This window comes from Festucalex cinctus, chromosome 3, assembly GCF_051991245.1.
Source record: "Festucalex cinctus isolate MCC-2025b chromosome 3, RoL_Fcin_1.0, whole genome shotgun sequence".
Classification (NCBI taxonomy): Eukaryota; Metazoa; Chordata; class Actinopteri; order Syngnathiformes; family Syngnathidae; genus Festucalex; species Festucalex cinctus.
Window position 1 is genome coordinate 24813725 of NC_135413.1, and position 23954 is coordinate 24837678.

Here is a 23954-nt window from a genome sequence, read left to right on the forward strand (position 1 = left end):
AAAAATGTTTATAAATGCCACATATGACTGAAAAATTAAATTAATAGAATGTAACCGCCCATGAGTGCTGCAACTTTCAATAAAACGCGCACACATTAGCTGAGCTCGTTCCTTATTGGTTATTTTCGGTCCTCTTTGCACTGTGTTGGCGCGGGAGTTGAAACGAGTCAAAACAGATAAACTTTTACCATTTTCTCCTCTATTTATGTGTCGTATGAAGATGCCGTCTGTTCGAAAGTGACCACTGGTGCCACCCAAAGTACCACTAGTTGACCTGACAGGTAACTAATGACAGCCAAGTTGTTTTATAGCGTCTAATTCTCGAAAGGATAATAGTTGGGTGTTGCAAAACGTGTACTGTATTTTTGACTGAGTAGTGGACTTCAAAACCTACCACTGCCTTATTCCAAACCCTAACCCTTGTTTTAAACCCTAACCCTGGCTTTAAACCACACTTAAAAAAAAATTCTTACTCTAACCCTGACGAGAAACCCTAACAACCATGGTTACGGCTAGAAACCAAATTTTAAAACCCTAATCCTATCTCGAATCCTTATTTTGAAACACTACCACTTGCTTTGAAACCCTGTTTTGTAAGCTAACCCCTTACTACTATAACTTGAAAGATTTAATCTCTGAAACGTTTATTGAAATTTATGCAAATCAGAATTTGTGTGTCTGGAAGAGTTCGAGTACAACATTTGAAGGAGGGGTATTTTGTGCACTTATAAGCTGAACTGTGCTTAAATAATGTAATTATAACCAATATACTGTAATTGTGTGTATTGCTTCACAATTCAACAGTTCCCAGTTGTATTAATTACATGGCTGTGGCATAATTTTGTCAAAATATCCATAGGATAAAAAAAAAAAATATTGACATTTTTTTGACAGCATATTCTTAAGAAACTGTGTGAGGGTGCAAATTAGATGCAATTGTTTCATTAAAAAAAATAAAAATAAAAATCAATACACATTGGCAGCTAACTTAAGATTTCCTTGGATGCTTAATTTCACACTTGATACCAGACACTCCAGAGGCCCTGCCATTTGTATACGATTATTTAAAAAGTTAATTTAGTTATGCAATACCATCAAATGTTGCCTTTAAATATATTGTGTCCCCATCAGGTTTGTCATCATGGAAAATGGCAGATCCCAATTTCCATTTCCTTACCAGCCTTACACCATCCAAGAGGAGTTCATGCGCTCATTGTACAGTGCGCTGGACCAGGGCAAAGTTGGCATCTTTGAGAGCCCCACAGGGACGGTATGTTTGCGCATTTCAGCGCATGACTCATCCAAGATCATTCCAAATTTAAATACTTTACATATTCCCACTGATCAAGGGCAAATCTCTGAGTCTGATATGCGGAGCGCTGAGCTGGCTGACAGACTTTGAAAACAAAAGAAAACAAGAAGCAGCCGCCCTGCTGCAGGAGGGCGAGATGTCACTTTCTTCATCCGATCCGGAGGCCTCCGCCCGGAGTTCGTCCGCAGAGCCGGATTGGATCACCAGTTTTGTGCAGAAAAAGGCTGAACGTGATTTAGTGTCAAAGTTGAAGGTGAGGGAGTATCAACCTGCAGATGTTCGGCTTAAGTTCCTCCACACACATTCTTTGCTCACAATGTTAACACTTTTTTTTTTGTTACGTTTTAGGAGGACGAAATGAAAAGAAAGAAGCGAGAAGAGCGCTTAGAACTGATTAGAAACAATGTTCAACTCAAGTATGCAATGAAAAGAAAGGTAAGCCCGACTATTTTCCTGAAAATGTTTGGTTGCTGTGGGGACCTGGTGTGTGGTGTATTCTTCGTCTTTTGTGTGTCCGCAGAGCTGCGAGCAGGACGAAGCATTCAAGCTGCTGCAGCTGAGTGAAGAGGGTCAAACGGACGCAGCGACGAATCAAGACGATGAGGATCTTATTATAGCAGAGTATGAAAGTGACGATGAGTCAAAGTCAAAGAGCAGGTGCTTGGGGTCATTCAACTTGTAACCTTTGCGACGTGATCTCACGCATTAACAGCAGGATGTTTCCATCTCAGATTCTGTGGAGGTGAAGAAGAAGAGGATGATGAACTCGTCGAAGAGCATGTCACAAAGGTCGTGTGATGTGTGTCACGTGGTAGCGCAATTTCGTGCCCATTCATGTGAAGACTGTAGGGATGCATGTTTTGTGTTTGTGTGTTCGCAGATTTACTATTGCAGTCGCACGCACTCGCAGCTTGCTCAGTTCGTCCATGAGGTCCAGAAGAGCCCCTTCAGCAAGGACATCAGTCTGGTCACACTGGGCTCCCGGCAGGTAAAATGTGCACTCACACACAATTTGCATAAATGACCATTAATACTCACCTACCAACCTATTCGCATACCTAATCTAGTACAGTACCTCACAAAAATACTAGCCTACCTACGTACCTAGCAAACGAACATACAGTAACTACTTTTTCAACCTACTTTCCCGCCAAATCAATCTACAGTTCCCTCCAAAAGTATTGAAACGACAGTGAAACCCAAGCCACAAACAATCACTAATGTTTAAGCAATCAATCTAAAAGACATCACCTGAGAAATGACAAGCACCCATCAGTCACATATTCCAATACTTTTGCTCACTTGAAAGTGGGCGGGGCCAAACAAAAGATGCGCTATAATTCTGAACTTTTGTTTCATTCATCTTTTGATCCGAAACCCAGATTTCTTCAGTATACAACAAAAACTACGGAATTGACCTTGCCGTTCCAATACTTTTGGAGGGAACTGTACCTATCTACTTATCCGACCGTCCTACCTGCCTAAACTAGCTGCAAACCTGTCCAAACTTGCAAGCTAGCGAGCTTCCTCAACTAGCTCGCTAGCTAACTACAAAAGGCCAATCAAACTGCCTACCAAAAGAAAACAAACCAACATATTAAAATAAATCCACTTACACACCAAACCTAACTATAGTACATGTCAAACAAATCTACTAGACCAACATATCCTACCAAAACTTCCTACCTACCCATTAAACTGCACAACCAACCTACTTTTCTAATCTATCTACCAAGCTACAGATGTAGCTAAGACTGATGTAAGAAGCATGTTGCTGCTTGAAATATGCTTTTCTCGAATTCTTTAGACACATTGAAACCGTGAAGAGAAGAGATAATCTGTTTGTCCTCCGATTTTACATAAAATCTTTGCATAAAAGGTGAATATTTTTACCTCCAAAGACCAGTCTTTGGAGGTAAAAATACTCACCTTTTTAAGTACATTTTTAGTCAATAACTTTCTAAATGGGCTCAAAAACAACCACCCATGCTTGGCACTGCATGTTTATAACAATAAAACAAGAATGCAATTATGTTACTTAAAGGAAACTTGGTGTAACCTTTTAATTTCACCAGGAATGTCCCATTGAGATTAAAAGGAAGTCCTGGCCAAGAGGCAGCAAAAAGTTTCAGTTTCAACACAATTTAAAATGGCATACAAATTCAAGACAGTCGTTTCAGGTTGGATTTAAAGTCATTCAATGAAATCAGTTCTGTTAATTTCCAGTCTTTTTGTAAGTAGAAGAGATAAAGAAGACTACCCGTAAAAGACCCTTTTCTCACCTCAGTGTGGGCAAATGGAACAGTTTGCAGCAAAATGTTACTTGAATGCAAACCGTAAGAATCAACACTTCCCTATGTGATTCAGTTACAAATGTAAGTGGGCAGTCGAAAATATGGTTCTTAATGATGGGACAAGGCCCTACATTTTAGTAATAAACATTAGAGGAGCATGATAAACAGAATTTAGGGATTTTTCAGTTCATTAGAAGCTGAATTGAACCAATCTCAATTTAGGCCGCCTCCCGTTAAAAGCTCATTGTAATTTATTTTGGGCAAAATTGCTTGAGGATAATAACATATCTTTGGTGGCATTGAGGTCTCCAACAACCCAAACCAATTATGGAGAGGTACTTGGCCATTTCCAGATTGAAGGCCAAAAACACCAATGTAGTGGTTTCCATAGCCAGCTGGGATAACTTTATCCACAAAATAAGAAGTTATCGAAAATGAATGAACATGATGCTAAACAAAACCTGCTCTCACTTTGCAGAATCTTTGCGTCAACGAAGAAGTGCGACGCCTGGGTAGCCTTCAACGCATCAACGACCGCTGCATGGAGATGCAGAAAAACAAACACGGTGAGAAATTATTGACAACCTGAAGAAGATATTCCCTTTTTCCCCCCCTTTTTCAGATATCAAAATAACGTGACTGAAACTTCAGTGCCAAAAAATGATCGTGACATTCCTCGTTCATATTCAAACATACACAATGCCTGTTTTGATTTAAAAAACAAAACAAAAAAACTTTTATTATTATAACAACATGAACTAACAAATTTAGTTAATGATAATAACTGAGTGTTATTCGCGTAGAGAAGCCGCATCACGACGAGGGCGCCAAGAGGAAACGAGGCCCGGCGAAGAGCGTCTGTCCCTACAACAAAGTCTCGGCGCTGCAACAGATGAGGGACGAACTCCTGGGCAGCGTCCACGACATCGAGCAACTTCTCAAGCTGGGCAGGGAAAGCCATTCGTGTCCTTACTACGCCACGCGCCTCGCTGTCCCTCAGGCGCAGGTTTGTACTCGTCCTCGTCCTCGTCCTCATCCTCCTCCTCCTCTCATTGCGCATTCATGGAATGTTGTACTTGTCCAAAAGTTGAATCGCTTGCGTTGCTTTTGTTTGTGCAGTTGGTGGTGTTGCCTTATCAGATGGTGTTGCATGAGGCCACGAGGCGGGCGGCAGGGATTCAGCTGAAGGACCAGGTAGTCAACAAGATTTTCCAAGAATGTGTCAGCTTTGCAACGCCTCAGCCTTAAAACGACAATGCAGTGAATACTTATCGTGGTGGATACAATGGATATAAATGTATCAAATTTGAACTTGAAGTGGCACACATGATAGAAGAATGTTTGTGTGAATAGGTGGTGATCATAGACGAAGCTCACAACCTTAGCGACACACTCTCCTGCATACACAGTTCAGAGCTCAGTGGTGCACAGGTAGAAGCGCTGCACAATAGTTTTTGTGTTTTTAATGTACTGAATGTAACCTAAGATGCGCTTGTTATTGTTAATTGCAGCTTTGCCGGGCCCATTCGCAGCTCAGCCAGTATGCTGAACGCTTCAGGTGACTAATGTTGACATCTGCAATTGCTTTGTTATCTTTTAAAAAAAATATTCTTTTGTAAGCTGTCAGTTAAAAAAAAAAAAAGTCTAATCAAGCCATTATGTAGGTTGCTGGATTGTAATGTTATAAGATGGTTAATTCACATAATTATGCACCCACACAGTTTCTCCACTTATAAATATGAAGCTATGTTGGGTGAAGATCCACCATTTTTAAGTTGTGGCTGCACAAAAATTAGGGCCTGTCACTGTCAAATATTTTTAAAACATTATTCTATTGCGATTATTAGATTAATCAATGGAATAATCTGCAAAAAAATTATTTTGCATTAAATTTTATTAAGTTTTATTTCCCGATTACTGTTAATTAACTCATTTAGCCCAGTCATTTTCACTGACGCAACTCTCTTTAGCAAGGCCCACAGAATATTGTGTTCTGTTGCCATAAAAACATAGAACCTACCAAAAGAAAGATTAGAGTCTCTTCTTTCATCAGCAAAAAAAAAACAAAAACTGTAACTGTTTCCGTTTTGCAGCAATTAGCATTAAAATATAGCTAAGTTTAATCAATTTTCACATTCCTGGTGAAAACACTGGCAAAAAGAGCTTGCTGCAACAAGACCCTGGCTGTTCTCTCATACACTGCTGCCACCTGCTAGCCATTTTTGTAAAACGTGTAAATATGTTTTTGGTAGTGAAGGACAAAGTATTAAACGTGTTTAAAAAGGGTTAAAACTGCTATATGTCTTGCTACTTGTGCTATTTGGACAAAAGCATGACACCAGGGAACTGTTCTGACTGAGCTATATGCACATACGTCTCCTTTAATATCTCGTTCATCAGGAGCCGGCTGAAGGCGAAAAATGTCATGTACATCAAACAAGTTCTCTTTGTGATTGAGGGGCTGGTGCGTGTGCTGGGAGGTGAGTGAAATTGATTTTCTTTTGACCAACGCTGCTATCACATGATGATGTAAATGCTGTCCCCTCAGGCAAGGTGGGTCCGAATCCACAGAGCCAAACTACACAAGCAGGTCAGACAACACACACACAAACACATTCAGAGGCAAACATCTGGATTAAACTTTCAATTAAATCATTGTTTTGTTTTGTTTTTCAGCAACAGAGATGCTCACCATCAACAACTTTCTCTTCAGAGCCCAAATTGACAACATCAACTTGTTTAAGGTAGCTGTGTTCCTACACTATATCCATTTTTTAAGTACTTAAAAAATATATTGTGAAGTTATTAGTTGTGTATCCACATTTGCTTCATTATGTACACCCGTGCAATCTAATGAGTCAACAAAAACTAGGAAATTGACCTACTTATCTGACCTACCTAGCTAACTACCTGTCTACCTAAAGTAGCTAGCTAGCTACCTCTCTACCAACCTTCCTATACACGTACATCCAACTACACACCAAACCAACCTACCTATCAAAACTAATACTAATATCAGTTGTGACTTTTGAATTCTTTACATTTTAATTGTTATTGCTGTATTTTTATTAAGTATATTACAGTAGAGTGCTATTCTTCTAATTCAAATGGAACAAATTAAAAGCTTTTCCATTCATTTCAGTAGTGAAATTTGATTTTAGATGCAAGTGTTTTACGTTTCAATGTAGTAATTTAAAATTAAAATTTCTGCACAGCTCTTGCATTTGATCTCATTAGATACGGTGTAGACAGTACCTAATGTTGTGGCCGGTGGATGTTTCAACACGAATAAAATTTTAGACTGATGATGCGTTTGAATCTGAGTCAATCCAGTATATTGAGCAATCAATCAATTCATACCAGAATACAACCTAAACTTTGTCTTTCTTTTTGTTTTGATAGCTGCACAGATACTTTGAGAAGAGCATGATCAGCAGGAAAGTAAGTCAGCAAGGAGTTGACATTTCCAGTTTATTTAAACGCCACGTGACACTCACGCTGTGTATTGCAATAAAAAAAAAAAAAAAAAAAAAAAACACACACGCACACAACCTTGTCTTTTGTTTTCCACAGCTGGGTGGTTTTGTGGAGAAGTATGTGGGTTCAGGCGTGACTCCGCACATTCCCGTTGGCTCCCAAAAGGAGAACCGGCGCACGGAGGGCTTGAACCGCTACCTTCAGTCCCTGCACGGCAACCAGAGCACGGCACCAGGTCGGACAGCAGATGCTTGGCAAATACAGTGATGGGAATTGCTTGAGCACCCACAGTGTCATGTTCAAATGTATTAGATTTGCAATTGATGCAGTTCTATGACCAGTATGGCATCCGTATTGTATAATTAATGGTCAAAAACAGAGCATTATGGAAAATTTGTGGTATAAGGCTCCACTATACGTAATAAGGACAAGTACGATAGAAATTGTTTCGATGGAATGCCCCCTTTTAAAGATTTATGATCCAGCTCCTAATGTCTGCAGTTCCTCCAAATGACCAACGGGGGTCCTTCGAGGCAGAGAAAGCACTGGCCGCTTCCCCCATGATGCAAGTGGAGGGCTTCTTCATGGCTCTCACCAACAGCAACGCTGATGGCCGTGTGGTCATACACAGGCAAGGTACTGTTTTAAACACACAGCGTTATAACAGACTTTTGTAAAAGGAAACAATGGCAATCTTAAATATGCAAATGTGTAGGAAATCTGTCAGAGAGCAGCGTCAAGTTCCTTCTGTTGAACCCGGCCGTCCACTTCGCCCAGGTGTTGAAGGAGTGCAGGGCTGTCATCATCGCGGGAGGAACCATGCAGCCCGTGAGTTCCTCTTGAGCAACAAATAGGGTGTTACCCTGCTGTGGTCATTGTTGATCACCTTATTTTTAAGCAGTTGTATTTTTTTGTATGCAGCATCCCTATTGTTGAAGCCATCGTTTGGTCATTTTATTTTTTGCTTTGTACTGCAGGCCGAAATGGCAATTAACTCATTGGCAACCAAAAACTTATAAATGCGTTCTATTTTAAATGTATTGTATCCCAAAGACATATTTATACATTTTATTTGTTTTTTTTTAAATGCTAGAGCATACTAGAGCAGAAGGCTTATTTGCAACGGGTGTAAAAATAATAGTAATTACAAAAACGACCAGCAGGTGGCAGCAGAGTGTAAGAGATCAACCAGGGCCATGATGAAAACAAGCCGTTTCCCCACAATTCTAAGCAGATTTGTGAATAATGATGAAACGTAGCTGATGTTGATGTTGGTTTGCTGTTCAGCAGTTTTGTTGCTTCCTTGCTTGTTAATTTTTGCATAAGAGACTCCCTTTGCACTAGGGAAAAAAAACACAGTATGTTATTTTTTATGCTTCTAACACTTTGTTGTTGGGTTAGGATAGTGTATCTTTTATATAGTGCAATGAGAAATGTATATTTAAAAAAAAAAAAAGTAGATTTTCATGAATCCCTGGTGAGTCTGGAACGTATCCCCCACGATTTGTCGACAAAAACGTGATTAAGAGATGCTAAAAACTGCTCTGTGCAGGTGTCAGACTTCAAACAAGAGCTGCTTTTTGCCGCTGGAGTGCAAGAAGAGCGCATCGCCGAGTTTTCCTGTGGTAAGTGGGGGACGCCATTTGGCTCCGCGGCCACTCTGCTAAATATCCGTAACGACTTTGTCGATATTTCTGTTTTTATAGCAAAGGACAGTAAGCGCATTGAGTATGCGGAGGAATTCTCCTGCGTCCTGGCAAGCTTCAAATCAATACTTTTTAAGAGCTTTGAGGGCCATATCGCTTAATATTGAGCCCTTGTTTGAGAGGGGAAGCAATAAACATTTGGCCCATCCCATTCTCTTTTTATGAAAGAGGGTTGTTTTATGACGTGTTTTTACGCCTGGCATGGTAAAATCTTTAGTTGCGCCCTCATTACTGTTCATGTTGTGATAGCTCAGTAAAACTGTATAGAAATTGGAAATATGGAAATCTGGGGCTTTGCTCAAATGCTGGGAATACGGGCAGGCACTCTATTGGGTGCACCTTATTTCATGCATATATGCATTTTCATAATATACTATTTGTCATTATTCCACAAATAATAACACATAATTCAGTTATCCATTACATTATTTCTTATCAAATTTATTGAAGTAGGTGTTTATTTATACAAGTACATGAATGCATTATTTTTGTATATATATTTTTTTCCACAGATTACACTTAATTCAATAGTAAATGAATTCTTATTTAATGTGCATTTTAACAAGCTATAATTTTCCCCACAAATAATGAGACTTAATTTATTACATCTTATTCAAGGCATTGGACATTTTTTAGACACATGGATTTTTTAAAATTTGTGGTCTCCCCCCCAAAGCATTAATTAGGGTAGGCCTGTTATGGAAAATAATTATTTAGCAGGTATTACCATATATTTATAACTTATTGTGGACACCTGTATTTTATTTAACTCCTTGTACATGAAGCAATATCGAAGTGACCTTGACTGATAAGCCTGCTCGGAACAGACTGCTTGAATTCCTGTCTAGCTGACCATCCCCTCCTCCTCCCAAAAAACTCTCACCTGGCAGCATAAAGTATCTTCCCATGATTCTTCCCTGCACACTCTCTCACAGCCCACTATCTTGTAGACTGCTCTGTTAGACTTGTGTATATTTGAAATGGAAATGGAATCCAATCTTTCATATGGTATCCACCATGTTTACGTTGTCATAGTGCACAATATTCAGTTTGCCTTGAGAGATGAGTGGAAATGCTCGAAATCGGCTGGCACTGTCTGGATTGTTTTTTGTATATCGTTTGGCAGTCAAAGAGTTAATATGCACTATGCGAATGTGTTTTCATATATAACATCTAAGGTCACCATTTATATATATATATATATATATATATATATATATATATATATATATATATATATATATATATATATATATATATATATATATAATTTTTTTTTTTTAAATTTCATTTTTCATTATTTTGTCTCTGCAGGCCATGTCATTCCACCTGAGAACCTCCTTCCCATTGTCCTGTGCAGCGGTCCATCTGGTCAGGAGCTGGACTTCACGTACCAGAACAGAGACTCTCCTCGCATGGTAACACAATACCGTTTTTCAAAAAAAAAAAAAACGTATTTATTTCATCTTAAGTGTCACAATTTTGTGCCATTTAAGCCTACAGTATGTGTAATAGTTTTGAATCAGGTTTTACTTCCTGTCAGATGGACGAGACAGGCCGAATCCTCTCAAACATCTGCAACGTGGTGCCAGGCGGCGTGGTGTGCTTCTTTCCCTCGTACGAGTACTCGAGGCGCGTCGTGGCTCATTGGGAGTCCGCCGGCGTTCTGACCCGGCTCGCCAATAAGAAGAAGGTAAGCTATGTGACCGCAATTGTTATTTTTCTTTCTTTAGTGGAGCCTCCAAAGTGGAACAAAGTACTCCCCATGATGCAAGTTGAATGAAAGACAGAAGTAGAAAATAATTATATTATTTATTATTATAGTATTTTTAATCTAATTTGTTCTACATGAAGCTGCCAACAAAAACCTTTATTAATGGAAAAGATGTTCTGTGTAACATTTACATTCTCAAAAAGAGATTTGAGAGAGATTATTTGGTTGTTTATTCCAGGGAAGAAAAAAAAATCAGTTTGCTAAAGGTTACTCAGAGATTTCTCATTCAAAACCAAATGTGATTTCTTCAGATCTTCCAGGAGCCGAAGAAGGCCAACCAGGTCGAGCAGGTGCTGGGCGAGTTCTCTCGTTGTATCCAGGTGAATAACAGCCATTTCCTATATGATCTTCCTATACATCTGGAATATTGCTCGATGTGTACAGTGGTCCCTAAACTTTAATTTTTCGGGTTAGGAGCTGTAGCTAAGTCATTTATTTACTTATTTATGTCTTTTGTTTTTGCTTTGTATTGCAAGCAAGAATTTGACTGAGTGCATTTCCGGCACTTTTTCGCTAGATGGCAGTAGTGAACTTTATAACATTCAGCCACCCTGAGTCTAACGAAAGTATAGGTGTATTTGTGTTTTGTGTTCGTATTTTTTTTTTTTTCTCAGCTGTTTTACAAATGATATCAGTTGAATTAAAGCTTTAATTTGTGGTAGAAGTAATAGGACATTTTTGGCTGCATATTGACTAGCTTTCTGTATTTGTAAGCATGTAGAGATTGAACAGTAAGGGTTCTAGGATTTACCCCTGGGGAACCCCACGTCATAGCTGTTTGGTCTTGAAGTTCAATGAAAGCCAAGTGAGAAAGTATGAATTGAGGAGAAAAAAACCCTTTATATTCTGTTTAGTATGTTATCTGTGTTTTTATATTGTTCACCACTGCACGGTGGTATTTTATCATTAAAAAGTTTATTACAAAGAATTTGGGGTGTTTTGGGTGAACTGGAGCGAATTAACGGCATTTCCAATCATTTCAAAGGAAATCGCTGATTTGAGATACGAGCGATTTGAGTTGCAAGCGTGATCACATATCGATTTTTAAACTCATCACTACAAAAGTATGCCCATAAATGTTATTTCCCTTAACAGAGGTGCACTCAGCAAGGAGGCGGCGGCCTAACAGGGGCACTGCTCTTCTCCGTGGTGGGCGGAAAGATGAGCGAGGGCATCAATTTCTCTGACGACCTTGGCAGGTATGCACTTTGCGTCACTCTTGCAAAAGGTATTATTTTTTTAACTTGGTTAAATAAACTTTGTTAAAATCAAGTTTTTCCATCTAAAAATAATTATTTATTATGGATCACAATTACATACATAACAAAAGCAACCATTTTCCTAATGGAAATACAGTACTTATGTTCACATTATCTGTAAAAAAAAAAAAAGTAAAATTTCGATGCTAGTGTATTAAAAAAAAAAAAATCTGTTGTGATTGTGAATTTAGGCCATTTCGCCTAGATCTATTATAACACACCTTGTGTATCCATGACATGCAGGTGTGTGGTGATGGTGGGAATGCCTTATCCCAACGTCAAATCACCAGAACTGCAGGAAAAGATGTCTTACCTGGATAAACATCTGGTAACTGCTTTCATTTTTTTTTAAATTTCTTTTTGACTCTTAAAACACTTATTTTCCATATTTTTTTTTTTTTTTATAATGGCTGGCATGCATAGAATTTGGACCTCCACCTGTTTTTAGTGTGAAATTAAACAACAAATTAAATGTTTTGTGAGCTGCCAAACATGCTCGAAAACCTTTTTATATGTTCCAGACTCACAGTGGAGGGAAGAGCCCGGGCCAAGCACTAATAGAAAATCTCTGCATGAAGGCTGTCAATCAATCAATAGGTGTGATAAAACGTCTGCGATGGATCCACTGGTCATTCAACTTTGTTCATTTCGTCATCGACGTGTTTTTTAAAATTTCCTCGTCTCAAAAAGGCAGAGCTATCCGTCACCGTGGTGACTACTCCTCCATTGTTCTGTGCGACCGACGCTACTCCCGTCCCGCCACACTGGCGAAACTTCCTGCTTGGATCCGGAGTCGCACCAGTACGCACCAAAGTTTCGGCCCCGCGTTCGCCGCCTTGCGGAAGGTGACACAAAAACCTACTGTCACCCTTGTTACATCATTATTATTATTTTTTTATGTTTAGGTTTTTACACAATGAATGGTATTTGAATTTATTTCATTGGGGAACATTGCATTACAGATCTAATTAATTTCAAAGTATTTTCGGAGCTATTTATTTACAATGCACTTGTTCTCATGTTGTTCTTTTTCAGTTCTTTGTGGAGAAGAAGCAAAAGCTCGACTAGTTTCAACCCCCACTGGATTTCGAGTGCTGCGATGATATGGTGTCAAATGTCCTTTACAACCAGAAATTCCTGCTGTTCCTTCTGTCAGCCTCCTTGACCAGTTAAGTCTTTTCATCTATTTTGTTACAACATCCAGTTCTGCTGTCTTATTTTCTCCACTTGCTGGTTATCGTCTTCTTGGTACATTATTTGTAATGCGTGGGGAGAGAAATTTGGTACCCTTCTCCTGGCTCATAGCTTTTGGAAAACGAGATGCTCTCTGCTAATAAGACGTGACAACAAACATGTCAGGGAAAGCCTACCAGAACACCAGAAAAGTATTTGTGCGTTTAGTATGGATGTGATTGGTCTGGTGTGAACACAACCACATCCCCAGTTATAAAAGGGTGTGCATACTTGTAAACCACATTTTCTCTTTCTCTAAAAGCTTCAACGTGTTTTACAATTGAGTTGTACAGGTCACAGTTGTAGGAAAAAGTTTAAATGATTTATCTTGGTCTTTTTTTCTTTTCTTTTTTCTTTATCACAGAAACCGTTTGAACAGGGGTGTGTAGACTTTTTATATCCACTGTGAGTCTGCAACATTGTTGGAACATTTCTTAATGCTGCGTGTCCAACTGAATTATTGAAGCGGCTACAATGCTGCACGGCTTTCATTTGCCACATTAAATATTGAAGGTGCATTGTTACGTAATGCAAACATTGGTTTATTGAAGAGGGGAAAAAAAAAACGTGTGAGTAAAATGCGTCGACGAGTATTTCTACTCATGGTGAAATTCAGACACTTGTACATGATTGACACCATTTTACAGTTAAATGTTATATAATACTCCTATTTTTGGTACTTTATAAGTTGCCAAATCCTATGAATTTTCAAAGTTGGAAACTTTCCACGGCAATAAACAGGAATAACCCAAGAATTCATCAAATTGAAGGATGGCTCTTAATAGGGAACTTAAATAGAGGTGGGGGAAATACATTTTTAGCACATTTTCGGCATGTGTAGTTGATATCTATGCAATCAGTTTTTCAATTGGTAGGGTCAGGGGGGTAAGTTTAAACATTCATGTTTTTGTTCACTATAATTGCTTGTTCTAAGATTTTTTTTAAAGTTCTATACAAATAAATCTGCTGAAATGTCATGCTTTTTAATTGTTTTATTTTTTCATGGTATCTGCTGATGACAAACTGTTAATATTTACCAAGGAAATGTATCCGAAACTTTCTCAAAAAAGTTCCAACCTCAATTATCAGTGCATTAAATCTTTACAGTCCACGTCTTCAAACCTCCCAGTCGTCGTCATCTGTCGTCGTTTGCGGGGCGGGAAGTGGAGGGATGACATCTGACATTCTCGCAAACGCTCCCCCGCCGCTGGCGGCGGGTTCGGTTGAATCCCCGACGACCGGGCCCTTCCCAGAAATACCTGACGAAAGAGAGGATGCGTCATTTTTATCTCCCGCAAGTACCCACCACGTTTGCGTTCTTGTATGTACCTTTCCTGCGCATGGCGAGCTTGTTGAAGAGATCGGACATGAAGTCGCCGCCGGTGGATGCCGCTACGACTGTTCAGAGATGAAAGTCATTTGTTCGGTTGTCTGACTGACAATGGACACATTATGACGTACAACAGCTCGATTTCCTTTCAACTTAACACATTCAAACTACGGCAGGGGAGTGTGACGTCATGGTTAAAAAGTTCATACGCAACTTGTATAGTTTTACTCTGCAACCGTGTCAACATTATCTTTTTGTTTTTGATACTGTTCTCATTGAAATATTGAACACTCGTCTCGCTAACCCGAGGCTGCTCGCTGGTTAAGCTCCACTCTCGATTGCGCATCGGCGACTCTAAAAGCTGCCTTTGGTGTCGCCGTTAATAAAACATGCCGCCTTCGCACCTTGTTCCTGCTCCTTCTGTTTCTTCTTCTCCATCTTGCGCTCCTTGACGTTGCGCAACTTGGCTTTGCCGATGCCGCCGGCGTTGCGGATGGACTCCAGGAGGCTGGCTCGGCCGTCCGAGGGCTGGACCACCTCGCTGGGGGCGCCGGACACTTGTCCTGTGTGGTCAGGGAAGGAAAGTGAGGGAGTGCTTGGAGTTGGACAATTGAATCCCATGCTTGATTACGGTTAGGTGATCAGGCCTTAAAAACAAAGATCACCCATGTTTTTCACAAAAATGTAAAATATGCACACATTTATACTTATAGAAAACACAAATGACAATGTTTTGCTTTTTGTATTTTTCCCACCTTCTGGCACGTAAAATATTTTTAAAACCGTTTTTTTTTTCCTCTGCCCATTAACCTTCATCAAGTTGCGCATTAATAATGGAAATATTTTTTTCTGTATGGATTAAGTGAATTTAAGAGTCCGTTTCTAACGTGGAAAAATTACTGCTTTTGAAACATAAATGGGCACCATTTATTTATGTTCTTGTATCAGGCTCCCTTTACTGGTCATATGGAAAGTAACGTGAAAATGATTCCCTTCATCATGTCTGTTTTTTAGTGGAATTTAACTCTCCTGTAATTCTGTGGGTCAAAATGAGTTAACGAACAACAAATTAGTTTTTCGCGATGAAACTTTGCACCAGCATACTGTAATAGATGGTTCATTTTGGCATATTTGCAATGAAAACTGTTAATGAGCTGTAAGAATTGTTTTTCGGGATGCTTTTGGAACATTGAGCCAGCATTACACTTTACAAATTAGTATTTTTTTTTTGTTATAAAACTTCTGAACATCTATTAAAATGGGTTACTTTGACATATTTTCAATTAAAATGGTTATTAATGTTTACCTAAATGCTTTTGGGACATTAAAAAATAGCCGGGTCAAATTGACCCATTTTAACTCATTCAAATCTTTTTTTTTGTTTTTTAAATAAATAATTTGTCCTTCACTCCCAAAAAGGTATTTACACATTTTTTTACGCTAGAGGATACAGAAGGTTTGATACAGCTTCCGATCTGAGGACGCTACTTAAAGCAAGGGTAGTTATTTAAGAAAAAAAATAGCCAGCAGGTGGCAGCAGAGTATAAAAGATCAGCCATGTTGCAACAAGCTCTTTTTGCAAGTGTTTTCAACAGATTTGTAAATAATGATGACACTTCGCTATATTCTAATGCTAATTGCTGCAAAACGGAAACCGATAAATATACTTTGTTTTTCCCTGATGAAAGAAGAGACTAGTAGTCTTTCTTTTGGTAGGTTCCACATTTTTATAGCAATAGCACAGAATAATCTGTGGGCCTTGCAAAATCAGTTTAGAATTCAGTAAAACAGCCGGGGCCGAAGGAGGTTGCATCAGTGAAAATGGCTACAAGTGAATGAGTTAAAGTTGAAGAACTATAAATTAGTAGATTGTTGCTACGAAACTTCTCATCAATTAAAATGGTCTTCTATGACATATTTTTCAATTAAAATGGTTACTAATGTTTTTCAAAATGCTTTTGAACATCGAACTGACCCATTTCAAAGTTGAATAACTAAAAATGGCAATATATCATGATGAAACTTGTTAAACGGTTAATTTGAAATATTGCAACGAAAGAGGTTAATGTTTTTCGGGATGTGTTTTATCATTAAACATATCCTGGGTCAAATACACCCGGGAACATTATTGTTGCTCCTGCGCGTTAAATATAATAGTCACTTTTTTGAAAAATGGTTGCAACAAGACTCTGAAAAGTCACTAAATGAGGTGACCAAAAGTGAAACAGTTATTTGTCACCCAGCCATACGCTTGATTTAGTCTTTTCTTTCATGATTGGCAAACCTGAACTTGGACCCTCATCGGAGGTAGTTTCTGCAGGAGGGGGCGGAGGAGGTGGTGGAGGGGGCGGTCCTGCAGCAGAGGCAGGTGCAGGAGGAGGAGGAGGTGGCGGTGGTGGAGGAGGAGGAGGAGGAACGCTGGGGTGAATCTCACCTGAAACAGGATGAGTGAGTCAAGCAAGCTGCTTTCACTTGACGCCGCCACCTCCTGGTTGAATACCTGCGCTGTCTTGCGAGAAAGCCGGAAGCTCTGGAATGCTGTGCGTGGGTCCCGACGGGGCAAATCCGGGCCCCAGGTCGGCGCTGTAGGACAAGTCGTCGGCGATGCCCGGCAGGTCCGGCAGGTATGACGGCACGTCGATTTCTGGCACCTGACCCAAGTCCGGTACGTAGAAGTAGTTCTCTGCCGTCTGTGAAACCGTCGACAAGCAATGATGACTAGAGGGACATGCTGCTTTTTCATCAAGGTCCATTTAGGCTTCTAATTGATAGTTAGGATGTCCCAATACTTTTGATTGGAAAGGGCTTTTGTAAGTTACCAATCTCTCAAGCTGCTCTCTCTTTGTGATGGACAAGGGAGCGTCAAAAGGTTTCTCCTCTTTTTCAGTCTCGATGGTCGTGTGCGTCTTGATCACCGCTCCCGCCAGAGGATCGAGGAAGACATACTTCTTGTAGCTTTAACACAACATGGAGGGAAGGAATTGAACGGTGTATTTTGTATTGTATGTGCTTATGTGATGCAAAATAACTAAGTACAAATACTGTTACTGTACTAAAGTAGATTTTTAAGCAATCATTTTGATGATTGTGTGCGTGAACTCACAGGTTCTCTGTGGTGTTGAAGAGCAACAGTGAGCTGACAGACGAGATGTTGCGCGGCAGGCTGCCCAAGCCTTCTTCCGTCTCATCTTCTGACTTCTTCTTGTTGGCTGCACACACGGGGAAGTAAACCAGCTTCTCCTGCCAGGCAGAAAAACAACAGGAGGTCAGGTGTTGAGCTGTTAAAAAAAAATAAAAAATATGTCACTTTTCTCCTGTAACACCCAAACACCCTGCACCTGCTTAAGAGCCATTTTAGTTGAGAAGTAGCTCGCCATAGCCATTTTAACTCGTACAAATGTGGTCTTCACTGACAAAATGCAAATCTGAAACATTACAACACTTCCACTACATTTTATCGTTTAAATAATCAGCATCATCGACTTAACATTATCATAAAGCTGAGAGCTATTGCCGAAGCTAACTGGAATGTAGCATTCGAGGCCAACGTTAAGGGTTCATTTGCTCTTTCAGTGCTGTTTATTGTTTGAATAAATAACGCTAACATAGACACTATTTTCAGAAGCTATCACTGAAGCTAACATGGAAGCTATGTTAAAAGTAATATTCAAGCTAACAATGGAAACATAAGAGGTAATTTTAGAAGCTAACTGCAGTGGCTAACTCTGAAAACTAACGCTGAAGCTAATATCTGTAGCCAACATTGAAGGTAATGCTGTAAGCTTACTTTGGAGTTTAACTTTTGAAGCTTTTTTTTTGTAGAAAACATTGGAGCTAACACTGGAAGCTAACACTGGTCTTCGTTAGCTCTAACACTGGCGATAACATTATAAGCAAACTTGTGACGCTAACATTAAAAGTAGCCCTAAAGCTAATGTTGGAAGCTAATGTTAAAGGTAAGTCTTTTGTGATATTAAAAATGAGAGCATTTGAAAGGGTAAAACATGTAATGAAATAGCTTATAGGAAAGTAGTAATGGTATTTTTACGTGTTGCAAAATGGTGACATAGATGCCAGCACTCACACTTGGGTCAAATCAAATTATCTATAACCAGCTGTTTATTTTTAAGGTTAATGAAGTCATAAAATGAGTTAGAGAGTATAAAATATAAGTGTTTTGGGACCATCATTTGGAGTATATTTAGGTTTTAAACTATTAATATAAGCAATTACACATTTTTTAGGAGGCAGTGAGGGAACCAATTACACGCAAATTGTTGCCATTTTGGTCAGTGATTACAGCATTTCCCAACCCCTGCGAATAGTAAGGGAACAAATGAGGGGGAAAGGGTCAGGTAAGTGCAGGCAGAAATAAATCAGTTGTTTCTCCATGTGGGAAACTGAATAATGCATTTGTGCACCAAAGGAAATTGCACAATGTGTTTTCATTTGTCTCGAGACAAGATACATGGAAAAAATCTTATTGCAAAACAAAGCAGCGCTATCGAGGGAAATACTGTAGGTTTCTTTTTCTTAAAGGAGACAAAGTGTGTATTTGGCTCACAATTTAAAACAGCTCTCAGGTGTGTCACAATCAAGAACTACAGCACACTTTTCCATCTCTTTTGAGTCTTGCTGCAATCAGTCTGTTTAGAGGGGGTGGAAATAAGCCAGTGCTTCCACGCAGAGTACGGCTTTTAATGATATAAATCATACTTGTCAATTTGAGTGTGTGGTACATGCAGTGGACACATTCCCAAACACCTCCCCAACATCATGTTGACAACTTACCTGAGCATTCGTATGTGCCGTTCATCAGAAATGAACGTTAATCTGCACATCGAAACAACAAAACATGATATACGTTGCAGACAGTGTAGTCCATCAGGTTACCTGTAAAGTCTTCTCATCAAAGGGTCGAAGTTTGTTCTGTATTCTTTGTCGCGGGCGAGCTTGCGTCGAGGGGTCGGTGGCTCCGGTGAAGATAGACAAGTAGTCGTGGAGTCGGTCTGGGGCTGGGTACTTGGCACTGGAGAAAACCTACAGACACAGAGACCTTTTTAAAGGAGACATTTCATGTTTTTTTTCCCTCAATTTCAAACACTTTCCAGGTGTCTGTTTTCAATGTTTCCATGACGACCAACGACAAAGCTCTAGAGGGTTGCGATAAGGCTAGTGACACCTTGTGGGACAGCACCTCAGAATGTAAAAAAAAAAAAAAAAAAATGTTGGGTTTGTCCTGAATGGAATGAATCCACTCCAAAATAAATTGCTCTTGAGCAGATTTCAATACTATGGCAGCATATGTAGAAGTCATCTTTACAGATGTCACGTCTGCCCATCTAAACTGAATGTTAGTTTTCGTTGTTATTTTACCTTGGTAGCTTTTTTGCTTCCTTTGATCCAGTCAACGCGAGCCTGAACCAGTCGGATACGGTTGGTGACGCTCTGCAGGTTGTGGCGATTTTTCTCAACACTTTCGGACACTCTGAAAGCAACGCGAGACAAAAAAAAAAGAAAGTTAATTCTGGAAATGTGATTGATGAGTATTTATTTGTGTGGAGCTTACCTCCTAAAAATGTCAGTAGAGATGGTCTCCAGGAAAAATAATGCATCTGCTATCTGGTGAATTGCCTCCTCTCGCCTCAGGTCCGGCTGGATGAGAGGCACTGAGTACACCTGACCCTCCAGGCAGAGCTTTTGGGTCATCCTGCATCACAAATGGTAAACCCCCAATTACTCTATAGAAGCAGGGGTGTAAACATTATTTTTCATCATGGGCCACATCATCGTTATATTTGGCTAGTTATGACAGTGAAACAACATAACATGCCCATGAGGGGTTAGCGCAATGCGTGAAAATGATCGTGACCACACAAAATATTGACACTTTGGCCACAATGGGAATTTCACTTGGAAGTGCAATCACTTTTGTTGCCAACATTTTAAGACATAATGGCTATATGTTGGGTTGTTTTCAAAGGGACAGCAAATTGACTATTTAACATTGTTGCAAAATAACAATAATTCATTTGCCCCATAAAAGTACTAGTCTTGTGAGATACTGTACCTTGTTTTAAACTCACCCTACATTGTGTGCAGGCTACAATAAGGAAACAAAGTGCACAGGCGTGATAGGAGTCTGGTGTGCATGAGACTAGTTGCAAGCTTGCATGTGAATGCACATTCAGTTCATCAGATCATTTCATTAGCATTCGTACTCTCATCTGACGCTCACATGACTGTAGCAGCAACAACACACAATCCCATGCCATGATTTCAGTATGTCAACCCTTTATATTCGTCATTAATTGAACTCGTAAACGGGCAATAAAATACACACACGCACATCGAGCGAATTGATAAAATACGACAAATGTTTATATTCTATCCTAAACATAAATGACGATTGAGTTTCACACTAATGGTCAAGCAGCGCCATAACAACCACATTGTAAAAACAGTTCTAAAACTATACACTTCTAAGAACAAACTCCTTACCTGACCATTGATTTTTGTGGGATTATTACTCCCACAGCATTTATATGTAGGAACGACGCTAGGCTAACGGCGCTAGCAAAACAACGGTCAGTTTCCGCGTCAACGTGTCATGTGACTTCACCATTCATCATGCTGCGTTCAAGTACCCTCGGAAATGTTTAGGATAGTTAAATGAAGGTGCACTTGGGAAAAGAGACGTAACAGACACTTTTAAAACAAACTTCTCCAATTAATTATCATTAATTTTGTTTACTTATTAATAATTCCGGGGGATATTTGTGGAGGGAAAATCTCAGTTAGCGGCGCTGGCATAGCAATGATCACTTTATTGTGTGGCGTTTAAGTGCACACGGAAATGTTAGTAACTGTTTGGCGACCTCTGATGTGACAAGCCGAAAGGCACCACAACTTTTCAGAGTTTGTCTTTTATGAGTCGAATTACTGCAGTGCAGAATATTATTATTTTTACTCTGGACTTCTACTTAAGACTTCAGTACAGACATAATATGTGATTTATTTATTTTTTTTCCGCTTCTGAACATGCGTGCGCACGTTTTGTGGCCAATGCATGTGCTGTTTTGATGTCGTACCGCCTGTAGGGTGCGTGTTTGCCCTGAAGTTTGATCGTTCCTGTGCGTAATGGCGCATCAGTGCCTCCCTCAACACCCCCACCCCCTCCCCGTTCCTCTCCCCCTCCCTCCCATCACAGCTGGATCTAGTTCCTCTCTTCAGCACCTCTCAGCGCAGTGAGAGAGGGAGACTGGAGGGAGGGAGCACAAGAGGAGGCGAGCGCTGTCGCTGCATCCTTCAAAAAGAAGAGAGAAAAAAAAACAACAAGCCCAAGGAGAGCTCGTCCCTATACGTCCTCCCTCTCCTCCGCGTCCTTTTCGCCTCTCTCTTTCTGGCCATTGTCCGAGCCTCGCGTGTAGGATGAGCTCCAGCCTGCTGGAAAATCCGGTGCAGGCGATCTTGTACCTGCGGGAGCTCACCACAATCGTGCAGAACCAGCAAAGTCTCATCCAGACGCAGCGCTCCCGCATCGAGGAGCTGGACCGGCGGGTGGATGAGCTCATCGGGGAGAACAGGCACCTGCGAGATGTCCGCGTGCAGCAGCATCAGCATCCCTACCCCGCGTACCCGCATCACCTCCTCCATCATCACCATCAGCTTCACCCCGACGCGGGCTGCCTGCATCACCTCCACCTCGCTCAGGACCCCCAGACCAAGAGCTCCGCGGCGAGCCCAACGCCGGAGCAAGCGGCCGCACCAGCGGAACAAGTCGACGGGGCCGCGGTGGTCCAGCCTCCTTCCGCGGAGCGTCTGGACCCGGGGGACATGCAGCTGGTTCCGGCCGAGCCCACCACGGATTCGCCGGTCGAGAGCGAGCCGGATAACGGCGGGAGTTGCAGCGGCTGCCGCTCCTTGGTTCCGATGACCCCGACTACCCTGTGTCGGTCACTGGCCCTCGCCAAGACATCCGAGTGAGTTCAGACAAACAAGCCAAAATTGTCCTGAAATGCATTAGCCACATACTATTGCGCTCTGTCTGTTGCTTTGCTCCACATCCCAGCAAGATTATCCCTAATTTTCTTCTTCGGTGGTTTTATTATTATTGAGAGTTGCTCAGTTGAAAAAAGGCGCTTTTAGTGTATGCGCGCGCGCGTGTTCGAGAGAGAGAGAGAGAGAGAGAGAGAGAGAGAGAGAGAGAGAGAGAGAGAGAGAGAGAGAGAGAGAGAGAGAGAGAGAGAGAGAGAGAGAGAGAGAGAGAGAGAGAGAGAGAGAGAGAGAGAGAGAGAGAGAGAGAGAGAGAGAGATTACTTAAAAGCGAAACTGGACCATTATGTAACAAACAGCTGTGGGCCTGCACATGCGTGTGAGTGTGTTCGCGCGTGTGAGATACATACGCGCGTAATGTAGCCTATACGTGTGTAAGGAGCGTGTGTCTGTTTGTCGCATTTGCTGTTTGTGTGTGTGTGTGTACTGTATGTGTGAGATGCGTGCATAATGCACAAGTGCATGTGATTCATTCATGTGTGTGATTGTAATAAATACATGAGTGTTTAATGCACGTTTCTGTGTGCAATGCATGCACGCATGCGCGTGTGTAGGCTACTATATCTTATAGTATATGTGTGTGACGCATGCTTACTTAGTTATAAGTGTGCGTGCGCGCGATCGTGTGTGTGTGTGTGTGTTGGGGGGCAGCCCGGACGAGTGATGTGATGCGGTGCGTCCACGTTGCCGCTTCTGCTGTTAATGAATGTGCGGCTTGTTCACGTCTCATGGGGCAACCGACGGCCCTCTGATGTTTTCCTGTTAGATGAGATGCACGTGCACCACGTGAACGCACGAGGCCCCTTTGCACCTCCTTATATAGTATACCACTGATCGTCTCATGAGAGAAAGACAGTCTTTTCTTGAGCGTTTTATATTTGGTAAAAGTCCAGCCCGCGGGCCCTTTGCAGCACGCCATCCATATTTTAGCATCCTGAGTAGTATAGTAAAAATATTTAACATATTATTGCAAATAAAAAAGCTTCAAACTGAAAAGTTTTCAAGTTTATTCAAGCATACCTCAGTTTCAGTTTTTTTTTTCACCTCCATTACGAATGGATTCCATAGATTAGGTCTTGAAAGAAGAAAACAAAAGTATACTGTACAAAAAATAGTATTTTTGAGAGACGTGGAGCAGATCTGCCCAAATAAACAACAGACATTTATATGAATATGCAATATTACATCACAAGTCAAAATGGTGGTCTAATGCTACATTCGAGGACAAGAGGAAGGTGGGAAGTCGGACTTTTTCGACTTCAAGCCAAGGAAGTGTGCACTTTGAACTCGGAGAGCCGAGTTGCAAAGTTGGGGGGGAAATAGACGCCGATATCACCGACGAGCTAACGTGATTTGGACTGACTACATTAACCAGAACAATTTATTGTAATAATCAGCCATCTTTGTTGTTTACATTTGCCTTGAATGCTTTGGAATGCTTCGGAAGTGGGACAACCCGAGTGGGATCAATCTGACTTCCTACCTTCCTCGAATGCAGAACTTGGTGAAGCTCT

General features: G+C 40.7%; 3 protein-coding genes across 9 annotated transcripts in view; 2 read left to right on the forward strand and 1 right to left on the reverse strand.

Annotated features, from left to right (window-relative positions):
- Positions 1–37: 37 nt before the first annotated feature.
- ddx11 (DEAD/H (Asp-Glu-Ala-Asp/His) box helicase 11) lies at positions 38–14761 on the forward strand. Its single transcript, XM_077517033.1, has 28 exons — positions 38–281; positions 1132–1270; positions 1350–1565; positions 1661–1747; positions 1833–1969; positions 2044–2101; positions 2193–2300; positions 4085–4172; positions 4410–4612; positions 4726–4800; positions 4960–5037; positions 5118–5164; positions 6007–6086; positions 6155–6196; positions 6283–6350; positions 7009–7047; positions 7180–7318; positions 7585–7719; positions 7799–7911; positions 8636–8708; positions 10104–10207; positions 10333–10482; positions 10815–10883; positions 11659–11762; positions 12066–12150; positions 12344–12419; positions 12513–12667; positions 12858–14761. The coding sequence occupies exons 2-28, from the start codon at positions 1142–1144 to the stop codon at positions 12888–12890; spliced, it is 2691 nt and encodes an 896-aa protein (XP_077373159.1). The 5' UTR covers positions 38–281; positions 1132–1141; the 3' UTR covers positions 12891–14761.
- wash1 (WAS protein family homolog 1) lies at positions 14033–22577 on the reverse strand. 6 transcript variants are annotated; one of them, XM_077517038.1, is made up of 11 exons: positions 22420–22577; positions 19955–20095; positions 19762–19873; positions 19279–19425; positions 17489–17625; positions 17205–17340; positions 16886–17075; positions 16670–16819; positions 14790–14948; positions 14385–14453; positions 14033–14314 (listed from the first exon to the last, which is right to left on the reverse strand). In XM_077517038.1, exons 2-11 carry the CDS (start codon positions 20092–20094, stop codon positions 14172–14174), a joined length of 1383 nt encoding a protein of 460 aa, XP_077373164.1. In that variant the 5' UTR covers position 20095; positions 22420–22577; the 3' UTR covers positions 14033–14171. The 6 variants fall into 6 exon arrangements, with proteins under 6 accessions (XP_077373164.1, XP_077373167.1, XP_077373162.1 ...); XM_077517041.1 differs by lacking the exon at positions 22420–22577 and adding an exon at positions 21876–22392; XM_077517036.1 differs by lacking the exon at positions 22420–22577 and adding an exon at positions 20887–21357 and having other exon boundaries at positions 19955–20126.
- The window catches only part of iqsec3b (IQ motif and Sec7 domain ArfGEF 3b), a 49404-nt gene continuing 47032 nt past the window's right edge, over positions 21583–23954 (forward strand). For both annotated transcript variants that reach the window (XM_077517031.1, XM_077517032.1), the window contains exon 1: positions 21583–22367. In XM_077517031.1, coding sequence (XP_077373157.1) covers positions 21817–22367 — 551 coding nt within the window. In that variant the 5' untranslated portion in view covers positions 21583–21816. The remainder of the gene's footprint in view (positions 22368–23954) is intronic.